Below are 22,794 nucleotides of genomic sequence, written 5' to 3'. Positions count from 1 at the left end.
GAGGGGACACATAAAACATCTCCTCATGCCTATCAGACATATTTGTAGCAGGAGAGGCCACATTTTTAAGCCAGTGTGGCAAATCGGATGATACGGATTCCCAGAGAGGCTTTCCCTCACGATCTCCTCTAATCGACTTTCAGAGTTAAATCCTAGGCCAGGATAATAAATACATTCAGTTTAAGCCATAGTGGGGTGGATCATAAAAACATTAATGGTAGTGCTGGGAAAAAACCCCAAGAGGCAACTAACTGTTTGGTCTCTCACTTTGAGATGGAGTGAAAGACTGAAATATCTCTGAAAGCTGGTTTTTGTTTAGTGAAAATTGGTTGGTATGGCTATTATAACCTAATAATTTGAAGTCCAAAGGTATATCTCCTTGGGTCCGACTGACACGCCTCCTGAGTAAATCCCGTGCAAGTGGAAACTGTAAACAATATAGCTACAGAATGGGGGTACTTAGAGGACAGGGCCCTTCTTGTTTTCAATTTATGGAGATACTGCTATTTTCTATAAATATTCGCAACATCTGTTCCCCTGAAACATTTATCCCTACACCTCACAGCTAGAAGTGAAGGATACAGACTGTAACTAGCATGCTTTGGTGTGAGGAGATATGTAATGTGATACCTGCCATGGCCGCAGCCCCTAAACGCTGATTAGAATATTCTAGGGAATGAACCAATGGAAGGGCTTATTCCCAACCAATGAAATGGAGAATCATTTAAATTGTCATTGGTGGTTCCTTCCTCCCTGATAAATGGAACTTCCACACCATGGTATCAATTAATAATATATGATAAAAAGCTGTTTATTGTCATCAAAATTTTTGACATTCTCTCCATAATCAAATTGCAACTTGAGAATAGCTAACCTAATAATGGAAATAGAGGAGAAATAAACCTGATATTTTATATATTTGGACTGTCAAAGTAAATATGACCTCCCTGTTCCTACCTCTAAGCATTTTTTAGAGATAATGCTAAAGCAAATATAATAAAATGGGCTTGAAATAGTGAGATGTTTGCAGATGTCAGAGTTCTCTTGTCCATGTGAACTGCAGAAGTTTTTTCAACTGCAAATTTTAAATAGCCTTCTTTCTCTTCACACACACACACACACACACACACACACACACACCCTAAGAAGGAAAATGCTATCACTAAGGAGAAATGCCAGAGACTACTCAGCAGGTGGTTGATTTTACTAGTGAATACGTGTAGTGAATCCTTAACAAATTCTCTTACATCCCAGGCATTTAAATTATTTTGGCATATATTAATTAATTTTAATATACACAGTAGGAGTGGTTAATTAGCATTTGAAGTATCCTAGTTGGAAACACACTCTCCAAAGGTTGTTATTTAGCATTTGAAAAACTCAAGTCACTTCAGAGGCTACTACCACAAAAGCGTTATCTGAAGCTCAACATCAGAGACTTTGTCAATAAGTGATTATTTTCAATGGTCAAATTAGTGCTGTTAAAGGTATGTGGATTGGCCCAAATACTGTCCAGCACTCCAGCCATTCCATGAACAGGTGTGAGACTCTAGCAAGCACACAAGCCCCAGGATTCCTGGATTCTGTGTCTAGAAGTTAAATAGAATTGGGTTGCCTGACACTGAATCTGGCTGAATATTATTGGATTCACTTCTAATAACCGTTTTTCTGAAGACAGAGTTGCGTCCCCTAAAAGAAGAGAGTTGGAACTCTTTCAAGCTTACAGGACAGGTTGACTGTTATAGGATGTCTGTTCTGGTGCCTCTGCTTATAATTATGAATGATGCAGAAATTGGTCTAAAACTTGACTTTGGTGTAAAGTACTAATAGGTAAGGTTGGAGTGAATAGACCCACATCCCTCACCCACCTTGGCCTACTGAAGGCCACCAAAAACAACCTAATAATTACAAGTGATCGAACTGGCCAAGTCCAGCTAGTAACAATTTTCTCTGAAGGAGGAAAAACAAACACTTTTACAGGTGCAATGAGATTAATCTGGTCATAGTATATAGTTGAATAGGCTTGCAAATAGCAGTTACTAGTTTAACAGAAGAACTGGAAGAGCTCTTATGAGATCTGCGAACAGCCCAAGGATGAAGAGCCTTGTCAGTTAAGCATAGGAACGAAAGAAATGCAGAGCTGAGCCACAGGCAACATTTCTACTTCACACTCTTCCCATTCTTCTTCTTCTGGCTTTCTACCAAAGCCACTGTTTCTTTCTAGCTATCCACTATAAGAGTGCTATCACCTCTAGGTGTTCAATTAAGACAAAACAAAGTAAACAGGGCAGTGAGGATATTAAAGAACTAAGTTGAGGATGAGATGTTAGAAGTCTGTGCCCACTAAAGCGAACCAACTGGAATGCAGTGATTTTAATTATTTGTCTGGCCATTATTGCAGCTATGGTTAAGCCAATGGATATGAGACTCTTTCTGAGCACTTCGAGAAGTTCAAAAACTAAGTTAAAACTGGCATATGCACTTGTTTTCATCTTAAACATTTCTTATGATTTTTCTTCCATTACCCTCTTCTACCTCTATTTAAAAAAAAAAAAAAAAAAAAATCAAGAAAATTTCTTCCCTAACACCGCTCCCCAAAATCAGTTTGGAAGGAAGTAGCAGCTGACTGACAATGAGGGTGATCTGTGGGTGTGCGAGCCTTTCTGTCTCCACAAGAGCTGCTGAAAAGTGGACAAAATAGGCGTTATTTCTAGTCGGCGAGATGATTCATGTAAGGTGCCTGCCCTAGAATCCGGTCCATACTACACACTCCATAATGGTGGCTGTTATTAGCAGTAATCTGTAAAACAAGAGCAACCACTGGTCATGGCAATGTGCATTTTTAATGCATTTTCTAGGCAAAGTTTGAAAGGCTATAATCCAGATACCAAGCTTTCCATATGGCAAATGTTTACTACAGTCAAAGGGATGTCTTCCATTGACACATGGCTATACTCAAATTAGGTCTAACTGAAATTTTCATTTGTCACTTGGTTTTCCATCGGGACAGTATGGTACTCTAAACGCTGGCAAGGGTGCTGGGAGTTCAGGTTCAACGTGCAACATTAATAGAGTCACAGGCATTTTCATTTAAAAAGAACTTACAATTTCCCATTCATTATTATCTTGTTTAGACCCCATATTTCTGAGAGTCTGACAGGGAAGGAAATTATAATCTCTGCTTTATGGATAAGGGTAACTGATGCCCTAGACGGGTTAAGTGACTTGTCTAAGTTTCCACTGCTAGAAAGGAGTGAAGTTGAGAGCTAAATCTGTTCTTCTGATCCTGGGTATAATGGTCTACCCTCTATGTCCCAGGGAAGAAGAGGTTTGAAGAAAGGCTCTATTGTATACAAAGAATAGCACTAGGGGACCAGCACAGTACAGGCAAAGACTGCACAATGAGAAACAGAATTAAAAAGAAAGACAAAATAGTACATTTTGGACTACTATGAAAGAGGACTTAGGAAATCATTTTCAAAGATGGATAAAGAAACTGTACCATCCCTATGAATAAACAAGACCATAAAAATTAATGAGGGAACCAGTTAATTTAGTTTACAGCACATTTCTTTAGTATTTACTGTGGGCATGTCACAGTGACGCTGAGCACAGGTAAGAATTTTATATGACATGCCCCAAGAAGCATGGACTTCTTCAAATTCAGAACACATAAGAAGGCCAGGGAGAGGGGAACCCTCATAGAAGACAGAACAAATCACTGTCATTTAAGAATTAATCTAAATTCTTATCCCATTATGTCAGACCAATCCTAAGTTGGTATAGCTGCTTTATTTTAGCAGGGTCTGCAAAGAACCTGGTTATCTGCTACTGCAGCAACAGTGTACACTCCCGGAGCTTGGACAGCCTACAAAATAGGTAATAAAGACTGTGTGTTTAAGATGGAGCATGCACACTTCCCCTTGATATGCAAAGCTGCAGCTATAAGTGGATAAGTGTTCTGGGATTTATTTCTGTTTCAGTGTATTTCAGTAAACCAGAGAGTATCTAGTATCAACTGTGTCTCATATCCTTAAGCCTCACCCATCGACCTTTAAGAGTCTAATTTCCAAATTTAAATGGTCATCGTCAAGTAGTCTAGGCTCCAAATTTAGAGATTGACAGGCTAATTTTGGATGGTATATTTTGGTTGAGGGGGCTGGTCGATCAAACTCTTTTAAAACCTCTTTCTATTCCACTCAGTATTTAAAGAAAACAGATGGGATGCACCAGGACAAGCAATTATACAGCTTACATGACCCATGCAAGGGGCAAACAGCTGGAACATCTACCAGTTTGTTAAAGAAATATCATAGCCGACAGAGAGGCAAAGAAGATTCTGAACTAGCTGGCTGTGAGGGAGGTATCTATATCCTGAAATGTCTTTTCCATAATTAATGATATTAAAAATGCAATAGTAGGTTCATCTTGATAGGGAAGTTGTTAAAGACCGGTCAAAGGGCTCCTGAAACCCAGTGCTTCCAAACCTCTTTCCCCAGGGCAAATGCAGATGTCTCTACTCCCCGCTAGGTCCTGGGTACACTTTTGTGACACTAATTCAACAACCTGCTTCCCAGCAGGACCCCAGAAACCATCCTCAATGTGTAAGACATTTTTAAAGCTTTCTAAAGGAGGTGATGCACCACTGTATCTCCTTCTCTGTAACATCCAATATTTATAAAACACTTCCCTGTCAAGGAGAGCTCTGAACAGTCATCTTCCTATTGGAAAACAATTGCAAGGATTCCTACATCTTCAGTTACACTAACTCAACGATGGGATTCCAAATAATAAAGTTAAATACTTTCTTTCTGCGCCAGCATGCTACAAATGGCAGCAAACTCTAGCTCTGAGGTAGCACAGTGATACATCAATGAGGGTCCTTGGAATTTACCCTTTGACCCCATCTAAGGAGCACCTTTTAAATTGCTAATAGCCCAGCTAAGGCACTGAATTAAAATTTAAGCATCTTTTCTCCCAGAATCATTTGTCACCCAGGTAATGGAGGTGGTGTATCACAACTGTAGAATAACTAGATAATTTTTCTGACAAAGTATGGAAACTAAGAAAAGGAAACAAACACACAAGCAAGAACTAGAGCCAGTACAACACGAATCATAATGTATCTTTGGTATCCATTAGAAATCTGTTAATATTCTCCCGTCCCCTTGAAGCTTAGGTTAGAAATGTGTACTGTTCTATAGTGCTTATGCCACTCTCTCCTAATATATGACGTCTGTAGTGTTTTTTTTTTTTCCCACATCTGTGACATATCTCTAATCTTCCAGAATGCATAGTAAAACAATGCTTACCTTAAGATATGAGAGAGGGTAGTCGACATCTGTACCTGTGTTCCCTCCTCTGCTCACCCCACTCTCATTACTACCTTGAATCTCAGTGAGGAAAAGTTGTCAAAGGGAAGTGAGAAAACTCAAGACAGACACTGGCAGGCAGCATAGTAGTGTAAGATACACTGGTAAGTCAGTCATTGTATTTGCGTTTTTTTCTTTTAGCATCTCTTTATTCTTGTTGACTAGGTAACGCAGGAGAGCGGGGATCAAGGACAAAACGTAGGGTTAGCACATATGCCACAATGAAGTGGCTTTTTTTTGTTGTTGTTTTCAAATTTTCCACCTGGCTTTTAAGAGCAAGAGTTATCTCATGGTGATTTTCCAGCTTTTCTGAGGTAGATAAAACATGGACGATAGTAGTCTGAAGAACGCAGAGGGTAGCTAAAGCCTGTGTGGATGGGATTACTTTGAAAGAAATTTCAGTAGTGAAAGCTGAGCCTGTCATGTACAATACCACAGAAAAGAGGGAAAAGGCTCAAGGCTGTCCACCATTTAGGCAGGGTTTTTAGAATTTAATAGGTGGAAAATAGGATAATCTGGCTAGCAAAGAACAGAACTGTGGGGACAATGACAGAGCAAAAGGAGAACAGAGCAATGTACTTAGTTGGCATTCTGCTGATCAGACTAGACAGATATGTTGACTAGGCAAGAAATATGTATCCTCGGGACCTTAGTGAATCAAGAAGTAACATATATGACAGTATCACAAGAGTCTAAAACCAACAGGCTTGAAGGTTTAAGCTGCCCTTGTTTTCTGGATAAAGAACAAATTTTGCCTGTGTCCTCAGGCCTTTTATTTGTACACAGGTATTGTAATTGTAGTAAGCATGTCAGGAAAAGCCAAATCTCAACGAAATAATTAGTGAAATGGATTTTGAACTTGTTTTTCTGCCCTTTTGAGTTCTAGATGAACAAGCTGGCTTGCTAGAGACCCAGTGAGGTTAATAGTCCCAGTTGGGGCCTTTCTTTTTGGAGAATCACTGCTGTCATCACAGGCAGATGCTCTACTTTTAAATGAACATGCTATTGTAGGCCAAATGTTAGTAGTTAAACACCATCCTCACAGAAACACACAAAGCTATAGTCAAATTCACAAACACAGCTGGTGGTGAAGAAACTCTTAATGAAGGAAAGAACTTCGTTATCGGCTCCAAGTCATTCATCATGACTTCCAATATACTTACTTAGACTGAGATTGTTTTATACGAGAGAATAAAATAATAACTATTGACCTTGCTTTCTCTCCCCAATCTAAGAATAATATTTGTTAGAACACCCGTGGAAAATGAGGAAAATCACACGTAATGTTCCCGCGGGTTGATGTAGGCTCTCTCGGGGTCGTTGTTTTGACGATGTTTGCCAGGGCTCCGGTCTTGGTAGCACATCTGATTGTAAAGTGGGTACATCTGCTGAATCCCATCTTCCCTCACTGGGTTCTCATCTTCATAGTCAAATCTCCTGCTATTTAGTCCATTCTAAAAATTCAAACATTGCTTACATTAGCAGACAGCTGTTAGCATTTTTCTAGCACTTTGGTGAAAATAGGAAAGAACAGAATTCGTTACAACCTGTCTCTGATTGCTTATCTCACAAACTATTGAATGGCAGGTTAAAAGTCAAGGAATTATCATTTTTCAGTCATTTGTTGCTTTTAATACCTGAATAAGAGTGGTGGAAATTCCTAAATAAATTGTGACTAATTAATGGGAACTACAGTCAGTTTCAGGTTTTAAAATCTGGAATGAGTATTATCAATTACAGTAAACTGGAGAAGAATAGGCTGGAAACTTCAGGAGTCCCTCAGCATGGCTTACGCTTGGAATGAGTGCATGAGATATAGAGAGAATTAAATCAAACAACAAAACCAAACCAAAACAAAACGAAAAATGAAAACCCAAAAGAAAACTCAGAATTCAGCACTGGAGAGTTAGAGAAGAGACACAGCAAAATGAACTGGTGTTTGAAACAGCTGAGAATAAGAAGCACTATCAGACATATTCTCGTCTTTTCTTCCTTGCTTGACTTTGGGTCACTGCTGATACTATAAAATACTTCCCTCCCCTGCATGCTCTGGTATCTTTGGTACTGATCCCTCTACTCGGTTATTGGTTTCATAAAACTTGATTACTTCTAAGAAGGATAAGCAAACTTAAGAACTTTATAAAATCATACCACAGATGCTCAGATAGTAAAGAGGTGAATAAAATGAAATTTCATAGAAATCAAATGATGTTTTAATAGGCATGGTGGCCACGAGCTCCACTGGGGCCCAGAAATAGGATAGCGTTACTCACAGAGTGCTGGAGACCGCCAACCTCTCTTTCTTTGAACTGAGTCTGCAAAGGCAAGTGTTCGGTCTAGAGAAAGAAGAAAGAAACAGGCATGCCCTTTAAAACATACGGTAACACAGATCAATCAAGACAACTAAGACTTCTATTTTTAAAAGAGCCAATCATGTCTAGTGAAATGTCTGCCAACTGAGCAAAACGTTCCAGACGAGAACAGGAGAAATACATTTCTTGAGAGTCTGTCTGTCCGTTCTCTCTCTCTCTCTCTCTCTCTCTCTCTCTCTCTCTCTCAGTCTCTCTCTCTCTCTTTCTCTCCTCCCCTCCCTCCTTCCCTTCCTCTTCTTCTCCCTCCTAGCTCCAGATTTCCTCTGGAAAGAAAAAAATATCTGCTGCAGAAGCTTTCAGGCAAACTTGTTTAAATCTTATTTCAAGGAGGAATCAGCAGAGAAAGTCTCTTGCCTTTTCTCAGTGGAAGACTCTGCTATTTTGAATGAACTAAAAGTGGTTTCAGGTGCTAATGAACAGTTATTTTTGTCCTTATCGCTATGTGTTTTATATAGTCAACCTTCTCCTCCTGCTGCTACTCCCTGTCCCCCAGCCCCACCCAGCTCATACCCTAAAGAGGATCTTTCTCAGCTGCCCTTTGGCTTATAAACGCATACGTACCCTTCAGTCTCCAGGTTAATCTTCCTCTTTTCAGGGATGCCTAGTACTAAGCCCCCAGGCATAGACAGCCAGTCTCCTTTCTGTGCTTTCCTATTGTATATTATCACAATTATTTGTCTCCATCACTAGATTGAGCGTGCTGGTTGGAGTATTTTATAAACGTTTTATTTAATCTTTATAGTAATTCTATAAAACCTTATATTTTACAAGTGACTAAAACTGAGGCTCAGAGTGATTAAGTTATCTCCAGTCACATACCTGAGAAGTGATGGATTGTGATTCAAACATGGATTCGTCTGATGCCGAATCCTATATTCTTATATCCCCTGCTTCTAGCTCAGTGCCTGGACAATAGATGTTTAATAAATATAACAAAAGAATGCCTGAAAATCCCAGCATGTAGGCATATATATCAATATGCTCTCCATTTTACTACCTTTCTTACACTGTCCTTCTGATCTGGAAGGTCTGTCCCTTAGTCTCTGGTATTTGAAATACTTCCCATCCATCTTGGCCTGACTAAAGTCTTTTTTTTCTTCCTACATGGCTTTTCCACATTGCCCATCAAAGTTAATTTTTCTACTCCCACTTTTCCTATTGTTCTTGTTTATGCCTCTATTAGAACACACATCGTGATCCATCTGTTTTATAGTTCCTGATATCTGTATCTTTCAGGCCCAGTAAACACTGAGCCTTTCTTGGCCATTCTCCTCCATCCTGACACCCTAGCCTGTGGTTCTGCAATTAGAAGTCAACAGTTAACCAATGAATTTAATGAAATTGAAACTACCAAATCTTGATATCCCACATCAAGGTTATCCAAATTATAAATTATCTGTGACAAATTCATTCTCCCTGGTATTCTGCATGATTCTGCTGGTTAGTGCTTTCCACATGACCAGGTGACGTTGACAGTATACAAGTCTAAGGCTAGGCCAGCTTCACGGACGAGTGACCATTCACACAGGACCTAGCTTACTAGGCTCCCACTTTGGGGTTTAATGCTCTGTGGTTGTCATCTTAGATTTATTACTTTCATTGTGAATATGTTTTGTAAGTGGTCTAATGGGACAACGGAACATGCTTCAGGGACTTGTATTCTCAGCTCAAGGATGTCCTGCCTCTTGCTCCTTGTTTTGATTTAGTGCTGGGCCACCATGCCCCCACCCTGGTGTCCAGCTCCTCCTTTCCATTCCTCCCCAGACTTCCTCCTCCCTTTCCCTGTTCAGTGACTGCCAATGCCCTCTGCCCCAGAAGGGGCCTGATCACTAGCACAGAGAAGGTAGGGGTCAGGAGTGCATGGCCCTCTGCATCATGCTACATCTGGCAGGTGGTTGGAGGACATGCCTCATAAGGGCAAGCCTCTTACTTACCCCTGATCTAGGTACCTAGTTTTGCCATCTTGACATTCTTAACTTTAAAACAAGGGGCCCTGCATTTTCACTTTGCAATGAGCCTCACAAATTATGTAGCTGGTCCTGGACCAAGGAATATGGCTCAGAAAAAAAAAAAACCTAAAATTAAAATTAGCATTTTCTTTTATTCACTGTTTTAGATTATCCCTGTTGCTGTTTTCTTTCCATTAATACAGGTAATTGAGAAATGAATCTACATCACTGCTGTATCTGATTAGATGCTTCTCTGTAGAAAAAGCAAGTGCCTTTATCCCACTGGAGGCAGTGTATGGAAAGCAGGGGTATAGTCAATACTGAAAGAGATCACATCCTCAGAATACAGTGATTATGACCTCAAGAGTTCAAGAGAAGACTTGGCTGGAATATGTGCTAGTCTATGTTATGCTATAAAATTCCAAATGGTAAATGTAACATGACCAGAAAATAAATTATCATTCACACTTTCCTGAACACTCTGAGTAAGATTTGCATTTCGTCATTACCAAGGAAACACAGTAACAACCTTTAAGTCCATAGAAACCAGTATTCATGAAGGATACAGCGGAAGGCGTAGTCACCAGTATTAATTTAACAGCATTTGGGGTATTATAGAGTCGGAAAGATCTATTCTGTTACAATACAGAGAGATTTCAAAGAGCCATGACTAATAATAGCATTGCTTTCTTTTACTCATGATACAACGTATAAAACTAGCCAGAAGTGGTACATTTGACAATAAAAGACAAGACAATAAAAGAAAGAGTTCCTAGACCTAATCAGGAAAAAATGGTGTCTGGGCTCTACAATGTTCACATGTACTAACTGAACAATTAGCAAATGCCTAAGTTCCTCTTCTCCATCCAATACTGTAAACCTTCGTCCATAAATTACTATATCTCACATGAGCCCATGAATTTTGAAATTGTAATACAATATTTAATCAAATTGTTTACATAGACAGGAGCCCCCACACACATACACTTAGGAATCGAGAGCTGTAGAAAAGCATGTTGTGCTCATCTATATTGTTTGGCCATCCAATTTCTTACAAGAGACATAAGAAACTTAATTTAATTTAGTGGTGGGTGGGTCTATGCATTCTCTTTCTGCTAGTCCACAAACTACTTGAAATGTTGCATATTCTGATTTTTTAAAAAAATGAATAACCACAGTATATAGAAACATGTATAACACCTCACATATTTTTGGTGCTTAATATATAGGCAATGAATTAATCTATAATACTTTAACTGATACATGGTATATATCATTTTATTATTCTTGCATTTTTTTTTCTTCTTAGAATGCCCTGGGCTACTCTAAATCTATAATACATATTTCAGTTTCTGTACTTGCACGTATGTACTATCTTGCACCAATTTCTATTGAACTACAGCCCATATTCGCTTTCCCGATTTACTAAAGTCATGCAGACTTTCATTCCTGGCTTCGAATGTGCTAAGAACACTAGTTTTTCAAGTTTTATTATATGGTATTTTAATAAATATTTTACTTTCCCTGGCTCAAGAAATAAGCCCAAATCTTCACTTTTTACTATGTATTGTATTTAAACCTGTTTCCATCTAGACAATATTTTAAAATTCCATAAAGAGAGTTTTTGGATTTTTTTAAAGGTTTATTTTCAGTAATGACAGAACCAAGATTTCAAGTTGCTATTGTCAGGAGGTCTACAATAACTCTGAATACTCTGCTTGCTCTGGCAGTGTCCATTTGGATTCATTATTCCCACTACCAAATCTGAGTCCTGTTGGTCTTCTATCTTGTTTCATAATTTCATCTTAAGAGAGAAATGAAAAGATAAAACTTCAACATCTTAAATTCTAACAGGCTTTTATCTCTCAAAACTTCAACTTGACAAGATGACTAAAACTCATTACCTGTGGAAGGACCATCCATATTCCCTCAGCTCCTACAAGTGAAGATATACTACGTACCCTACAACATCACACCTACGCGTAATTGGTTTTCCCTCCACTGCTGCCTTCCCAGTTTAAGCATTTGCTAAGCTTCCCTGTCACATTCTTGGGTAATTTTACACTGCCACACCAAACATAACTAAATATTTTAATGTACACTCACTAATTTTTATGAAACCAGAGAATCTCAGATTATAGGTTATATGAAGAATGCATGAATGATAAGTATATTACTTAATTACTTTGATTCTGCTGAAATCTAAGAGCTACAGCAGATTACTGTACATTGCCCTCTTATATCTGTCAAGAATCTCTGAATCCTAGATAATACCACATTCTCATAAATCTTTCCTTTTTAGTTTGCCTCTATTTATGCTTTCGTTATTCTCTTTATTCCACTGGTGACCAGGGGAATCATGTCTCTTTATTTCCCCTGCATCAGAATTTCAGGTTAATATCTAGGATTCACATTGAAATTACCTTCCAGTGGGCTCTAAATAAAGGTTTCTGGAATTGCTGGGTCACAGGATACCTCGTCATTTTCCATGAGCTGCATCCTTGTTCCATGATCTGCATTGTCCTTCTGCTCTATTTTCTACAAGATGCTCTGCATCTGTCGGCATTCGTTCTCTCTTCCAAGTATGCCTCCACAAAGCTTTTAAAAGAGTTTCATCCTATCAATATATCTTGTCCTAATGCTTTGTCCTTATATTGACGAGTGCTATATTTTTACTTTTGCTTCCAGTCATGATAGAGAACTAATATCAGACTAGTACTCCTGCCATAGATTACTAGAAAACTGGATAAAATACACGAAACAAGAGTTTTCAAACACTAAACAACTGTGTTGCACAACACTGGAATCTCAGAGAATGAAAACACACACACACACACACACACACACACACACTAATTCTGTGACAGCCCTGATTTCTCTGCTGATTTGAGAAGAGGAAAACTCCAAGAAGAGCACAAGAAGGGTCTTACTATGCTGAGGAAGTATGAGTTCAGCATTCAGGCAAGCTGAGGTGGCATGTTCCATGGGACAGGGTACCAAAGTGAAGGAAAATCCTCATAGAACATACGAGACATTAAGGAGATACCCCAGGGTCACGCATTTGGAGTAAGAATAAAGTAGCTCTAGAGAACAGACCATTCTAGTCAACTTAACAAATCTTAAAGACAAGCTTCCAAAAATCAAGTTGATCTTAAAGTAAATTAACTGACTTCCAGAAAAAAACTCAATTCTTATTAAGGAATGATAGTACAATTAAAATAATCCACAATATAAGATCCACAATGCCCAGCATCTATTTTTTTAAAATTAAGTTTATTGGGGTAACATTGGTTAATACAATTATATAATTTTCAGGTGTATATTATAACAGCATCCATTTTAAATGTAGTAATCATGAAAAAAATAATGAAGAAAAAAATTATAGAAATAAACCCAGAAATGACAAATATGTATAATGAATTAGTAGATAAGAACTTTAAAATAGCTATTGTAAATATGTCTAAGGATACAAAGGAAAACATAAACATAATATGAGAATTGAAAACTATGAAAAAGAACCAAAGAAAACTTCTAGAGCTAAAAAAATATAGTATCTAAAACGAAAAAGTCATATGGCCCTAACAGACACTGCAAAAGAAAAGATCGGTGTATTTAAAGACAGAAACTATCCATACAAAGAACAAAAGGGAAAAAAATTAAATACAATCTTAGTAATCTGTGGGATAATATCAAGAACTCTACCATTTGTGTAACTGAAATCACAGAAGGAAGACAAAAAAATATTTGAAGAATTGTTAACGTTTTCTGAATTTGATGAAAAATATAAACCTATAGTTCTAAGGAGCTCAATGAACTCCAAGAAAGGTAAACATAAAACTACATCAACATATTTCAAAACTGAATTTCTGAAAACCAGTGATAAAGTAAATCCAAGATGTAGCCACAGGTAAAAAATAAAATACAGCATGCACAAAGAAATAAAGATAAGAATATCACTGGTTTCTCATCAGGGAAAAAAAAAAAAAGGCTAGAAGACAATAAAACTTTAAAGCGACCAATGAAAAAACAAATCAAATGAGAATTCTATATCCCACGAAAATGTTCAAAAATGAAGATAAAATAAAAAAAAATTTCAGATAAACAAAAGCTAACAGAAGTTGTAAGAATGTTACATAAAAGTTGTTCAGGTTGGAAAAAAACATTGATTCCATACGAAACTTCATCAATTTAAAAAAAGTTTTAAAAGATACATTATAGTCCAAATAATAATAAGAATGCCCTGTCAAATTTATAACATAAATAAAAATATATAAGAATAATAAGAAAGGGAGAGAGGAAATTGAAGTATCTGTTAAAGTTCTTACATGATACATAAAGTAGTATAATGTTATATATTAAGGTAGATAATGATAAAAGTGCACTTGCTGAACCTCAGAGAAATCACCAAAACAAGTAAAACCTAAGAGGTATAGTTAATAATTCAATAGAAGAGATTTAAAAAGTACTAAAAATACTCAGTTAATTTAAAAGACAGGAAACGAGGAAAAAAGGAACAAAAAACTGATGCGACAAACAGAAAACAAATAACGAGATGGTGAACTTAAGCTCAACCATAGCAATAAATATATTAAATAAGAATACAGTAAACATAGCAACTAAAGTCAGAGATTTTCAGAGTGGCCATAAAAGCAATACTAAACTAGATGTTATCTATGTGAAATGTATTACAAATATAAAGACATAGATAGGTTAAAAGTAAGAAGATGGATAAACTCGTACCATGAAAACATGAATAATAAAAAAAATTAAAAACTGGAACGGGTATATTAATATCAGACAAAGTAAGTTCAGAATAAGAAAAATTACCTTTATAATAAAGAAGGATCAACATATCAACATGACATAACAATATTAAATGTGTATGTACCCAATAACAGCTACAAAAATACATGAATAACAAGAGACTTGAGAAGACAAATAGATACATTCACAAATATAGTTAGAATTAACACTCCCCTCTCAGTAATTAATGGAAATGTAAAATCAAAATCACTAGGCATCCCTATGTTCATGGCAGCACAATTTACAATAGCCAAGACATGGAAGCAACCTAAATGCCCATCAACGGATGACTGGATAAAGAAGTTATGGTTCACATATACAATGGAATATTACTCAGCCATTAAAAAAAAAAAATGAAATCCTACCATTTGCAATGAAATGAATGGACCTAGACATTATTACGCTGAGTAAAACAAGTTAGACAGAGAAAGATAAATAAATACCATGTGATTTTATTTATATGAAGAATCTAAGGAACAAACAGAACAAACTAATCAAACACAGTCTCACAAATATAAAGGACAATTTGGTGACGAAGAGGGGAGGGATTTGGAAGACTGAGAGAATGGGGTGAAGGGTTAAAGAAGTACAAAGTAGTAGTTGATAGATATCTTGGGGATAGGAAGCACGGCACAGGGAATGTAGTTAGCATTAATGTAATGGCTAGGTGGAGAGCCAGAGGAGAGAAAGTGTAATTAAGGGATCGTTTCATGAATTATACAAATGTCTAACTAATGTACTATACACTTGAAACTAATAAAATTTTTTAAAATTTAAAAAAATATTAACAATGCAAAAAAAGTAAAGAACAGGTTTTTTTAAAGAAATCAGAGTGTACAGATAAAATAAAAAATTAAAATTCTGTCTCCTCCCCCTCCCTCAAAAGAAATCATTATGTATAAAGAAAACTTGAAAGATACTATCACCCAATGTGACCTGACATTTATAGAATACTATATATTTAACCAAAACAGCATATACATTTGTTTTTGTGCACATGGAATAGTCAGTAAGATAGACCTTATGCTGGGTAATAAAAGAACCACAATATATTTCAAAGAATTAAAATCCTATAGATATGTTTTCTAATTAAAACAGAATTAGTAAGAAATTAATAACAAAACATTTCAAAAACTCCAAAATGTTTGGAAATCAAACAATATACTTTATAAATAACTCAATGGTCAAAGAAGAAATAACAAGAGAAGCTAGAAACTATTTTTAATTTAATGATAAAGAAATCATAACATACCAAACTTTGAGGGATTTCAAAGAATTGCTTACGGAAAAATTAATAGCTTTAAATGCCTGTATTAGAAGAGAAGATTTCAAATTAAGGATCCAAGCTTCTTCTTTAAGAAGGTGAAAAAAGAAGAGCAAATTAAGTCCAGAAAAAGGAGAAAGAAATAATAAAGTAAAAAAACCAATAGACAAATATTGAACAAAATTAACAAAACCAAAGGTTGGTTCTTTAAAAAGATTAATAAAATTGAAAAACACTCAATAAGAAAAAGAAAATTCAAAGTAATATCAAAATGAAAATGGTGACATTATTACTGTTCTCATGTGCATAAAAGGATAAAAAAAGACGTGTTATGAACAATGTGATGTCAACTAATTCTGTCAACCTAGATGAAATGGACAAATGTCTTGAAAGACACAATTAAAATCTTTTCCACAGAGAAACTCCAGGCCCAGGTAGAATCACTGGTAGTAGAGTCTATTTAACATTTAAAGGACTAATACTACCCTTAAATTCTGCGAATGAAAGAGAACACTTTGGAAATCTTTTTAAAAGACTAACATCACTCTGATTACCAAAACTGGACAAAAATATTACAAAAAAGAGAAGTTGAAGATTTTTAGTCATAGTATCTCAAACCTTAAACCAAAATAGCCCTCCACAGTTAAATGAATAAACAAATTATGGTGTATTCATAAAATGGGATACTACTCAGCAGTAAAAGAAAATGTATTCATACAACATGAATTGCAAAAACGTTATGCTGAGCAAAAGAAATTGGATACAAAAGAGCACACTGATTCTCTTTATGTGAAGTTCTTTTAAAAAGGCATAACTAACAAATTGTGATAGAAACCACATTAGTGGCTGCCTGAGGCATGAGGTGTGTGTGGGGGAGGATGGCAGTGGTGGAGGGTGAAACAAAAAATTTTACAGGAGATAGGAATGTTCTTGATTGGGGTAGTGGTTACATCAATGCATACATTTGACAAAGCTTATCTAACTGTATACCTAAAGTAGGGCATATATTATGTAAATTATATCTCAATAAAGTTGAATTTTTTAAAAAAACTGTACCTTTCCATTTTATCATAGTTATTCCATTTTGGAGGAGCATGTGTGTAGGAGGAGGTGAAGTAGAATGAGTAGTCACTGAGAGTCCGGAATCTGGCATGATAAAAGTATGCAGTAAATTCTCAATAGTCTGTAAGAGATTGCCCTTGATACAGGAGTTTCTCAGTTATATTATCCAATTACCTATTTGTGTTCTAGTGACTGAGGTCTTAATCTATAGAGATGATTTTATGTTAAAGAAGTTAACACATACAGGAATGGCTATCATACATAACTCACAAAGTATGGATTCTTCAAGACCTAAAGGATATTATATTCCAATCTATTAAGTACCTCTCTGAATGAATTTACAAAACAGTATTAAAACTGTGAACCAAAGGTCAATTTCCTTTTCACTTTTTTTTTTAATAGTTGTGAGAGTGGCTGACCATGTTGCATGAGCAACTATAAAAATTGTGTTTTATTAACACACAATTTACAGCATTAATTAGGTACTTGTTTAATGAGATACATAATTTACTGTTCTTCGCGATAATTACCCATAAGGGTAAGCTATTCACATGAATGTCTTATTTTTATAGTAGACCCTTGGCATCCACAGATTTAACATTGCTGGTTTTAACCATTCATGAGTGAATTTAAAAAGGTTATGACAGATAGTAATTTGTAATTTTGTTGAGACAAATCTGAATCAAGACCTAGGAGGTTTTTGTAATGGGATAATTATTTTGCTAGTTAATGAGCTTAGCAACTGCTCAATATCCATCTTTTAATGTGTCTTTATTATTCTCAAGTTTCTGAGTTTAAAAAAGATAGGGGTATTTAGTAATGCAGGGTTTCTCAAAATCCTGTGAAGTATACTCTATGAATGTCAAAAGGGGTACTGTACTATTAATCGATGATTTTATTTTAAATTTAGAAGTGTTTCCTTATTTTTTAGTTAATTCTTAGTTCTCTAGTATCTACAATCCATCATGATGGATGCGGATTGCCTCTATACATTGTACAAGTTAAATGTATAAAGTCTGTCTGATCTTATTTCCCAAGACTTGAGATTGCTCGCTTACAACTCCTCTTTCACAATGTCTGGAAAGTAAGGTTCATTTTTACCTTCTGTCTATACAGTCCATCCTATGAATCCTTTCCTGTTGACCCCTAAAGCACTGACAGGAAGATTCCTCCAAACCTCGCCTGGTGCCAACACAATGTAGATGCTCAAAAAACACTTATTGATGTACTATCCCTGCACAGGATCTGTTCTGACTTCTCAGTCAGTAGGCTCCATAAAAGTCTTGGATGCTAGAACATGTTGGATGCTAGAACACAATTTATAATATTCTAGATGGACTAGAAATCTTGGGGTCTAACTTCAAGGACCATATATTTCTCCTACTCCCTGCCCCTTAAGATGGGCATTGTACAAGATGATTTAGATGTGCTCACATTCTTATATGATCTCTTTGAGGTAATTTTATCATTGTCCCCATAATAAAGATGAGGAAACTAAGGATTGGAGAGATTAAGTTAACATTCCCAAATTCACAGAGCTAAGATTCCAATTTATGTTTATGTAATTCCAAAATCTCTGTCTTGAACCATCATACAAGACTGCCTATCTTGAGTATATCCAGTCTCTTCCTAATTTAATTGCAGAAAGGGACTGAAAAGGAGGAAGACAATGAGCATTTGAAAGGAGAAAGGGCACAAAACTGAGGGGAAAGACATGATGCTCAGTACTTGCCAGCTTTGCCACCTGCTCTTGGGTTACCTTCCTTTCAACTGCTCAAATAAAACTATGGCCTAAGTTACTTCATCTCCTGTTGGGCTCCAGCCTCAACTAAAGGAAAACAAATACAAGGCTATTCTTGACAGTTAGAGACTCTCAGCATTTTTGTTTGTTGTTGTTGTTGTTGTTGTTATTGTTTGCCATCTGCCCCAGCCCATGGTCATTTGTTGCAGGATAATACTTTAAACAGATGAATATTGGATATTTTATCCTACAAGGTAGCCTTGGATTTTTCTCAAGCCATCACAGAATTGTAACAGCCTAGATATTGTTGAAAATGTTGTCTTATCCAAAAGGAAGTCAGTATCACTTCTTATCATTGGTAAACAAATTTCATTACTTCTACTGAGTATACATTCTGGATTTTAATTTTTCAAAGTGAAATTTGATATGACACATTTTAATGAAATTTCTTATCTTGGTTTTGGTCTCACTTAATCCTTACATTAAAATATACAATAAAGTGATACTTCACCTAAATTATAAGATGTATGCAAAGCAAAGTATCTAATTAAAGCAGACAGATGATAAAGGTGATGAAAAATTATCTGTGGGCAAACTAGACATCCACATACAATGCTAAGATGTCCCCAATCATAAATCCTACTCATTTCCAGGGCACTAAACAAATGATCTATATATTCATATGAACTATTTTCATTAACTAATAAATACTTGCACATTTTAACATCAGACTGCTATGCTGTCCTTGCCACAATGGGCATCTTTGCTCTTCAACCCTTTGCCCAAATGCTATACCAGATTATCTACTCACACCATTTTATCTCCAAAATTGCCCATAAGGTAAATCTTCAATTCAGATATGTTAATGTCATTTCACCCACACCCCCCAAACACACTCAAAAGAGATGTTAATTGCCTCTTCTGTATCAGGTACAGTATTGTACCCTAAGCCACTGATCGCAGAAATATTATCCATCATACTACAATATACTACCTTGTAAAAAGGTATGTTTTCAGAGACAAAATGACAGCAATCATCCCATTTCTGGCTTAGTTGTGGAATGGTCAAAAATTTTCCATGCTAAAATAAAAACCAAACTCTAATTCATCTCTAGAAACCATTAATATGAGCCTTCTCAAATCTCTTAAGTTCCTTAACTCATGGCACTGGAAAAAGATACTCTGGTAAGAATTTCTGTGTGGTTAATAATTTATGCCATTCTTAGCAAAAAGCAATAATAATAATAAAAGAAAAAACTAAAACGAGTCTGCTAAAATCTTCAATACTGAACCATTTTAGACTGTGAAACAAAAGGCAGTATACTAAATGTAGGACATCACTACCATTATATCCCTTCCTATTTAAAGGTCAGATAATACGGGAATCATTTTCCTACCAACAATCTACTTTTTTTTATTAAAGATGTAACTAAAAGAGAGGAAATAAAATATGGAAAGGTCTTTATCTGTTTGCTTAATGATTACTATCCCATAAACCAAATAAGGAATCTCTCAAACATATTTAATTAATAATTACATGTATTTTTTTCTCTGGGGTCTTAAATTTAATTGAATGGTATTTTTCTCCATTTCCTGAAAGGAAAAAGGAAAATATAGTTAACACACTGTGTCTCTTTCTGAAGGAAGATAATCTAATAACAGTAAAGACAGTGGGACAGAAAAGAAAAATCACCCACTATGGAAAGCTAATATTAATCTTCAGGGACACCAAATTTGTAAATATAAAACCCAAAGTAGGCAGTTTTCTTTGAATTAGAGAAGTAACTGTAATCCTAGTTTGGCATTTTCCGTATACAGTCACTAAAGTCATAAGCGACCTGCATAAAGTCATCTTGAGCTGGAATCCAAGCTCATGAGTTAAACACAACCAGGCACATCAGTGATTAGCATGAAAGATCACAGCACCAGTAGTGGTTTGAGGAGTTCAGTGAAGCAAAGGATGCAGAAGGAGGGGAATCTTCCATGAAGACAAGTTGCTTAGCTAGTAAAATGAGTCAAGGGTCTTTTTATGTCTTTGACTTAATCTACAGTGGCAGTATGGAATGTTTACTTACTGATATACTCTTACTAGATGCGACTCTCACGTGAGGCAAGAAATATGGCTTGCTAAAAGTAAACAACAGTTAAAATAGCATTTTATCATCATGTACACATGATTAAAATGGGCGAACAGAGCTTGGCTATTTTCTATTAGCCTCGAGAACAGGCTAACGACTACAAATAATAGGTTATCTACTTAGTGTGGAATTCATAAATACCCTTGAAAGATGATATCCCTTCACTTGATGGTGAAAGTTGCCACTCTATTACGACATGAGCATTTCCATTGTTTAAAACAAAGAACTAAATGTGGACTTTGGGAGAAACAGTAGAGGGTACTGTTTAAGTCAAATTTAAAAATATTAACACAAAAAGTATTGAATTTAATTACATATTAACAGTGTTTAAGGTGACATAAATTATCTACTCCTTGCCCAGGCTGGAGTGGCCCAAGGCTGTGGGCAACTCTGGTTGAAAGTGATCATACCTAGAGAGGCCTCCTTGGGAGCCATCAAAAGGTGTTGCTGAAGCAGCAGCAGTCCTTTCCTCAGTCCCATGTAGTTGGTTAGTTCAGACGTAATGTTTATGAGAAGTGCCATCATGGTTGGAATATCTGGCTTGAGATCTGATGGGAATTTTGCTTCTGCTGTCTAAGGGAACTGAGCTCTACAGAGGTGAACTTAAGTTTTTTCTAAATGAACTGGAAATTAAGTCTGTCCTCTGAGTTAACCTCATCATTAGTAATACTCTAATAATGGGGATGCAAAAAACCTTAGGGGCTCCTGCTCTCCAATCTTGTTTCATGTGGCTTATTTTTCAGTTAAACAACAAAACAAGGCAGTTTTAATGCAACTTCCTTAAAAGTGGGAAGCCTGTCTTATGGTTTTATTTTTTCTTTTCTATCACAGTACCCAGCATACTGTAGGTATATAACCACCTGGTGCTCGGATCTGATTATATGCCCAAATCATGCAGATCCACAATTTCTTATCTGAAACTTTTAGGAATCGTTGCATTTTGGAATTTAGAATTTTTAAGATTTTTAGAAGAGTGATAGGTACTTATTCCATATGTTTATAAGACATCTCCAACAGGGTCTAGTAGAGAACCCCATAATCAAGCATAAACATATTTCTGCAGTGGAAAATATGAGTATCCACATTAAGTGAAGATAGTAATGACTACATATAATTTCAAGAGAGTCAGCAGTTCAGGTCAGATATTTTGGTGCAAAATGAGTTTGGAAAAAACTTTAGGTGCTGAGAGATATTTGAAAATGTAGGTAACAGATTACAGACCTATAATACGTACCACAGGAATGACAAGAGGTAAGAAGCTAGAGCAATCAAGATAAGCTATGGAGAGGTGGAGATTAAACCATATTAGTGGAAACCCAGATGTCACTGGTGAGATGGGAGAACTCATGTGACCACACTGAGGATACTGGGCTGAGTATGGTGTGGTACTATCACAGAGTGCCAGACTTGGCGTCCCAAGCCCCACGTGCAACGTGGTGAAAGCAAGCCTGATAATCTGACCAATGACAATGATGATGATAATGAACATGGCTAGGTCCTCAAAGTGCAGAAGAATCCAGCATTTTACTACCAAAAAGAGGCAACAGAAAAAGGAAAATGAGAGAAGGCAGAAAACACCAATAGACATATAGACCTAAGTCAAGTCTGCAGATTCTGCAAGCATATACAAAAAGAGAATAAGAGGAAAAAACAATACATGTAGTTCACATGCTTCATAAAAGGTTTATGGAACAGAGTTATATTTGTCTGTGAGAAGGAAAACAGCAGAGATTATTACTACAGATTGAGTTAAATCGTAAGAACAATCACATTCTCTCCAGGATTTTGGAACATAGATTTTTCAAAAGCACAATGAAAGGAGAAAGAAATACCAGTTCAATTGTAGGAGGGAGTATATTATAGGGACAAGCTAATCTTGAAGAGAAGACAAAAGACTATAAAATCCCCGGGTAGTGAGTGATCAGCATATGTTACAGACATTTAACCAATGTGAGGTTGGGAAGGAGGAGTACAAGGGATAGGGCTGCTATGTCCTGAAATAAAAAGTGGGTAAGAGTTTATGGGACCCCCCAAAATGATAAAAGTGAATCAGAGTTGAATCAAGGAATTCTGATTGAAAGCATCATGCATTA

General features: G+C 36.3%; 1 protein-coding gene across 1 annotated transcript in view; it reads right to left on the bottom strand.

Moving 5' to 3' along the window:
- Window positions 1-5,207: 5,207 nt before the first annotated feature.
- The window catches only part of NECTIN3 (nectin cell adhesion molecule 3), a 101,776-nt gene continuing 84,189 nt past the window's right edge, over window positions 5,208-22,794 (bottom strand). Inside the window, exons 8-9 of the mRNA XM_039856816.1 lie at window positions 7,646-7,708; window positions 5,208-6,826 (exon numbers count right to left, since the gene is read on the bottom strand). Of these exons, the coding sequence (XP_039712750.1) occupies window positions 6,647-6,826; window positions 7,646-7,708 (243 nt within the window). The 3' untranslated portion in view covers window positions 5,208-6,646. The remainder of the gene's footprint in view (window positions 6,827-7,645; window positions 7,709-22,794) is intronic.

The sequence above is a fragment of the Pteropus medius genome, unplaced genomic scaffold (genome assembly GCF_902729225.1).
Source record: "Pteropus medius unplaced genomic scaffold, Ma_sr-lr_union100, whole genome shotgun sequence".
NCBI classification, from domain to species: domain Eukaryota; kingdom Metazoa; phylum Chordata; class Mammalia; order Chiroptera; family Pteropodidae; genus Pteropus; species Pteropus medius.
The sequence above is the reverse complement of the archived record's forward strand: the minus strand, read 5'-3'. Positions and strand labels throughout refer to the sequence as shown.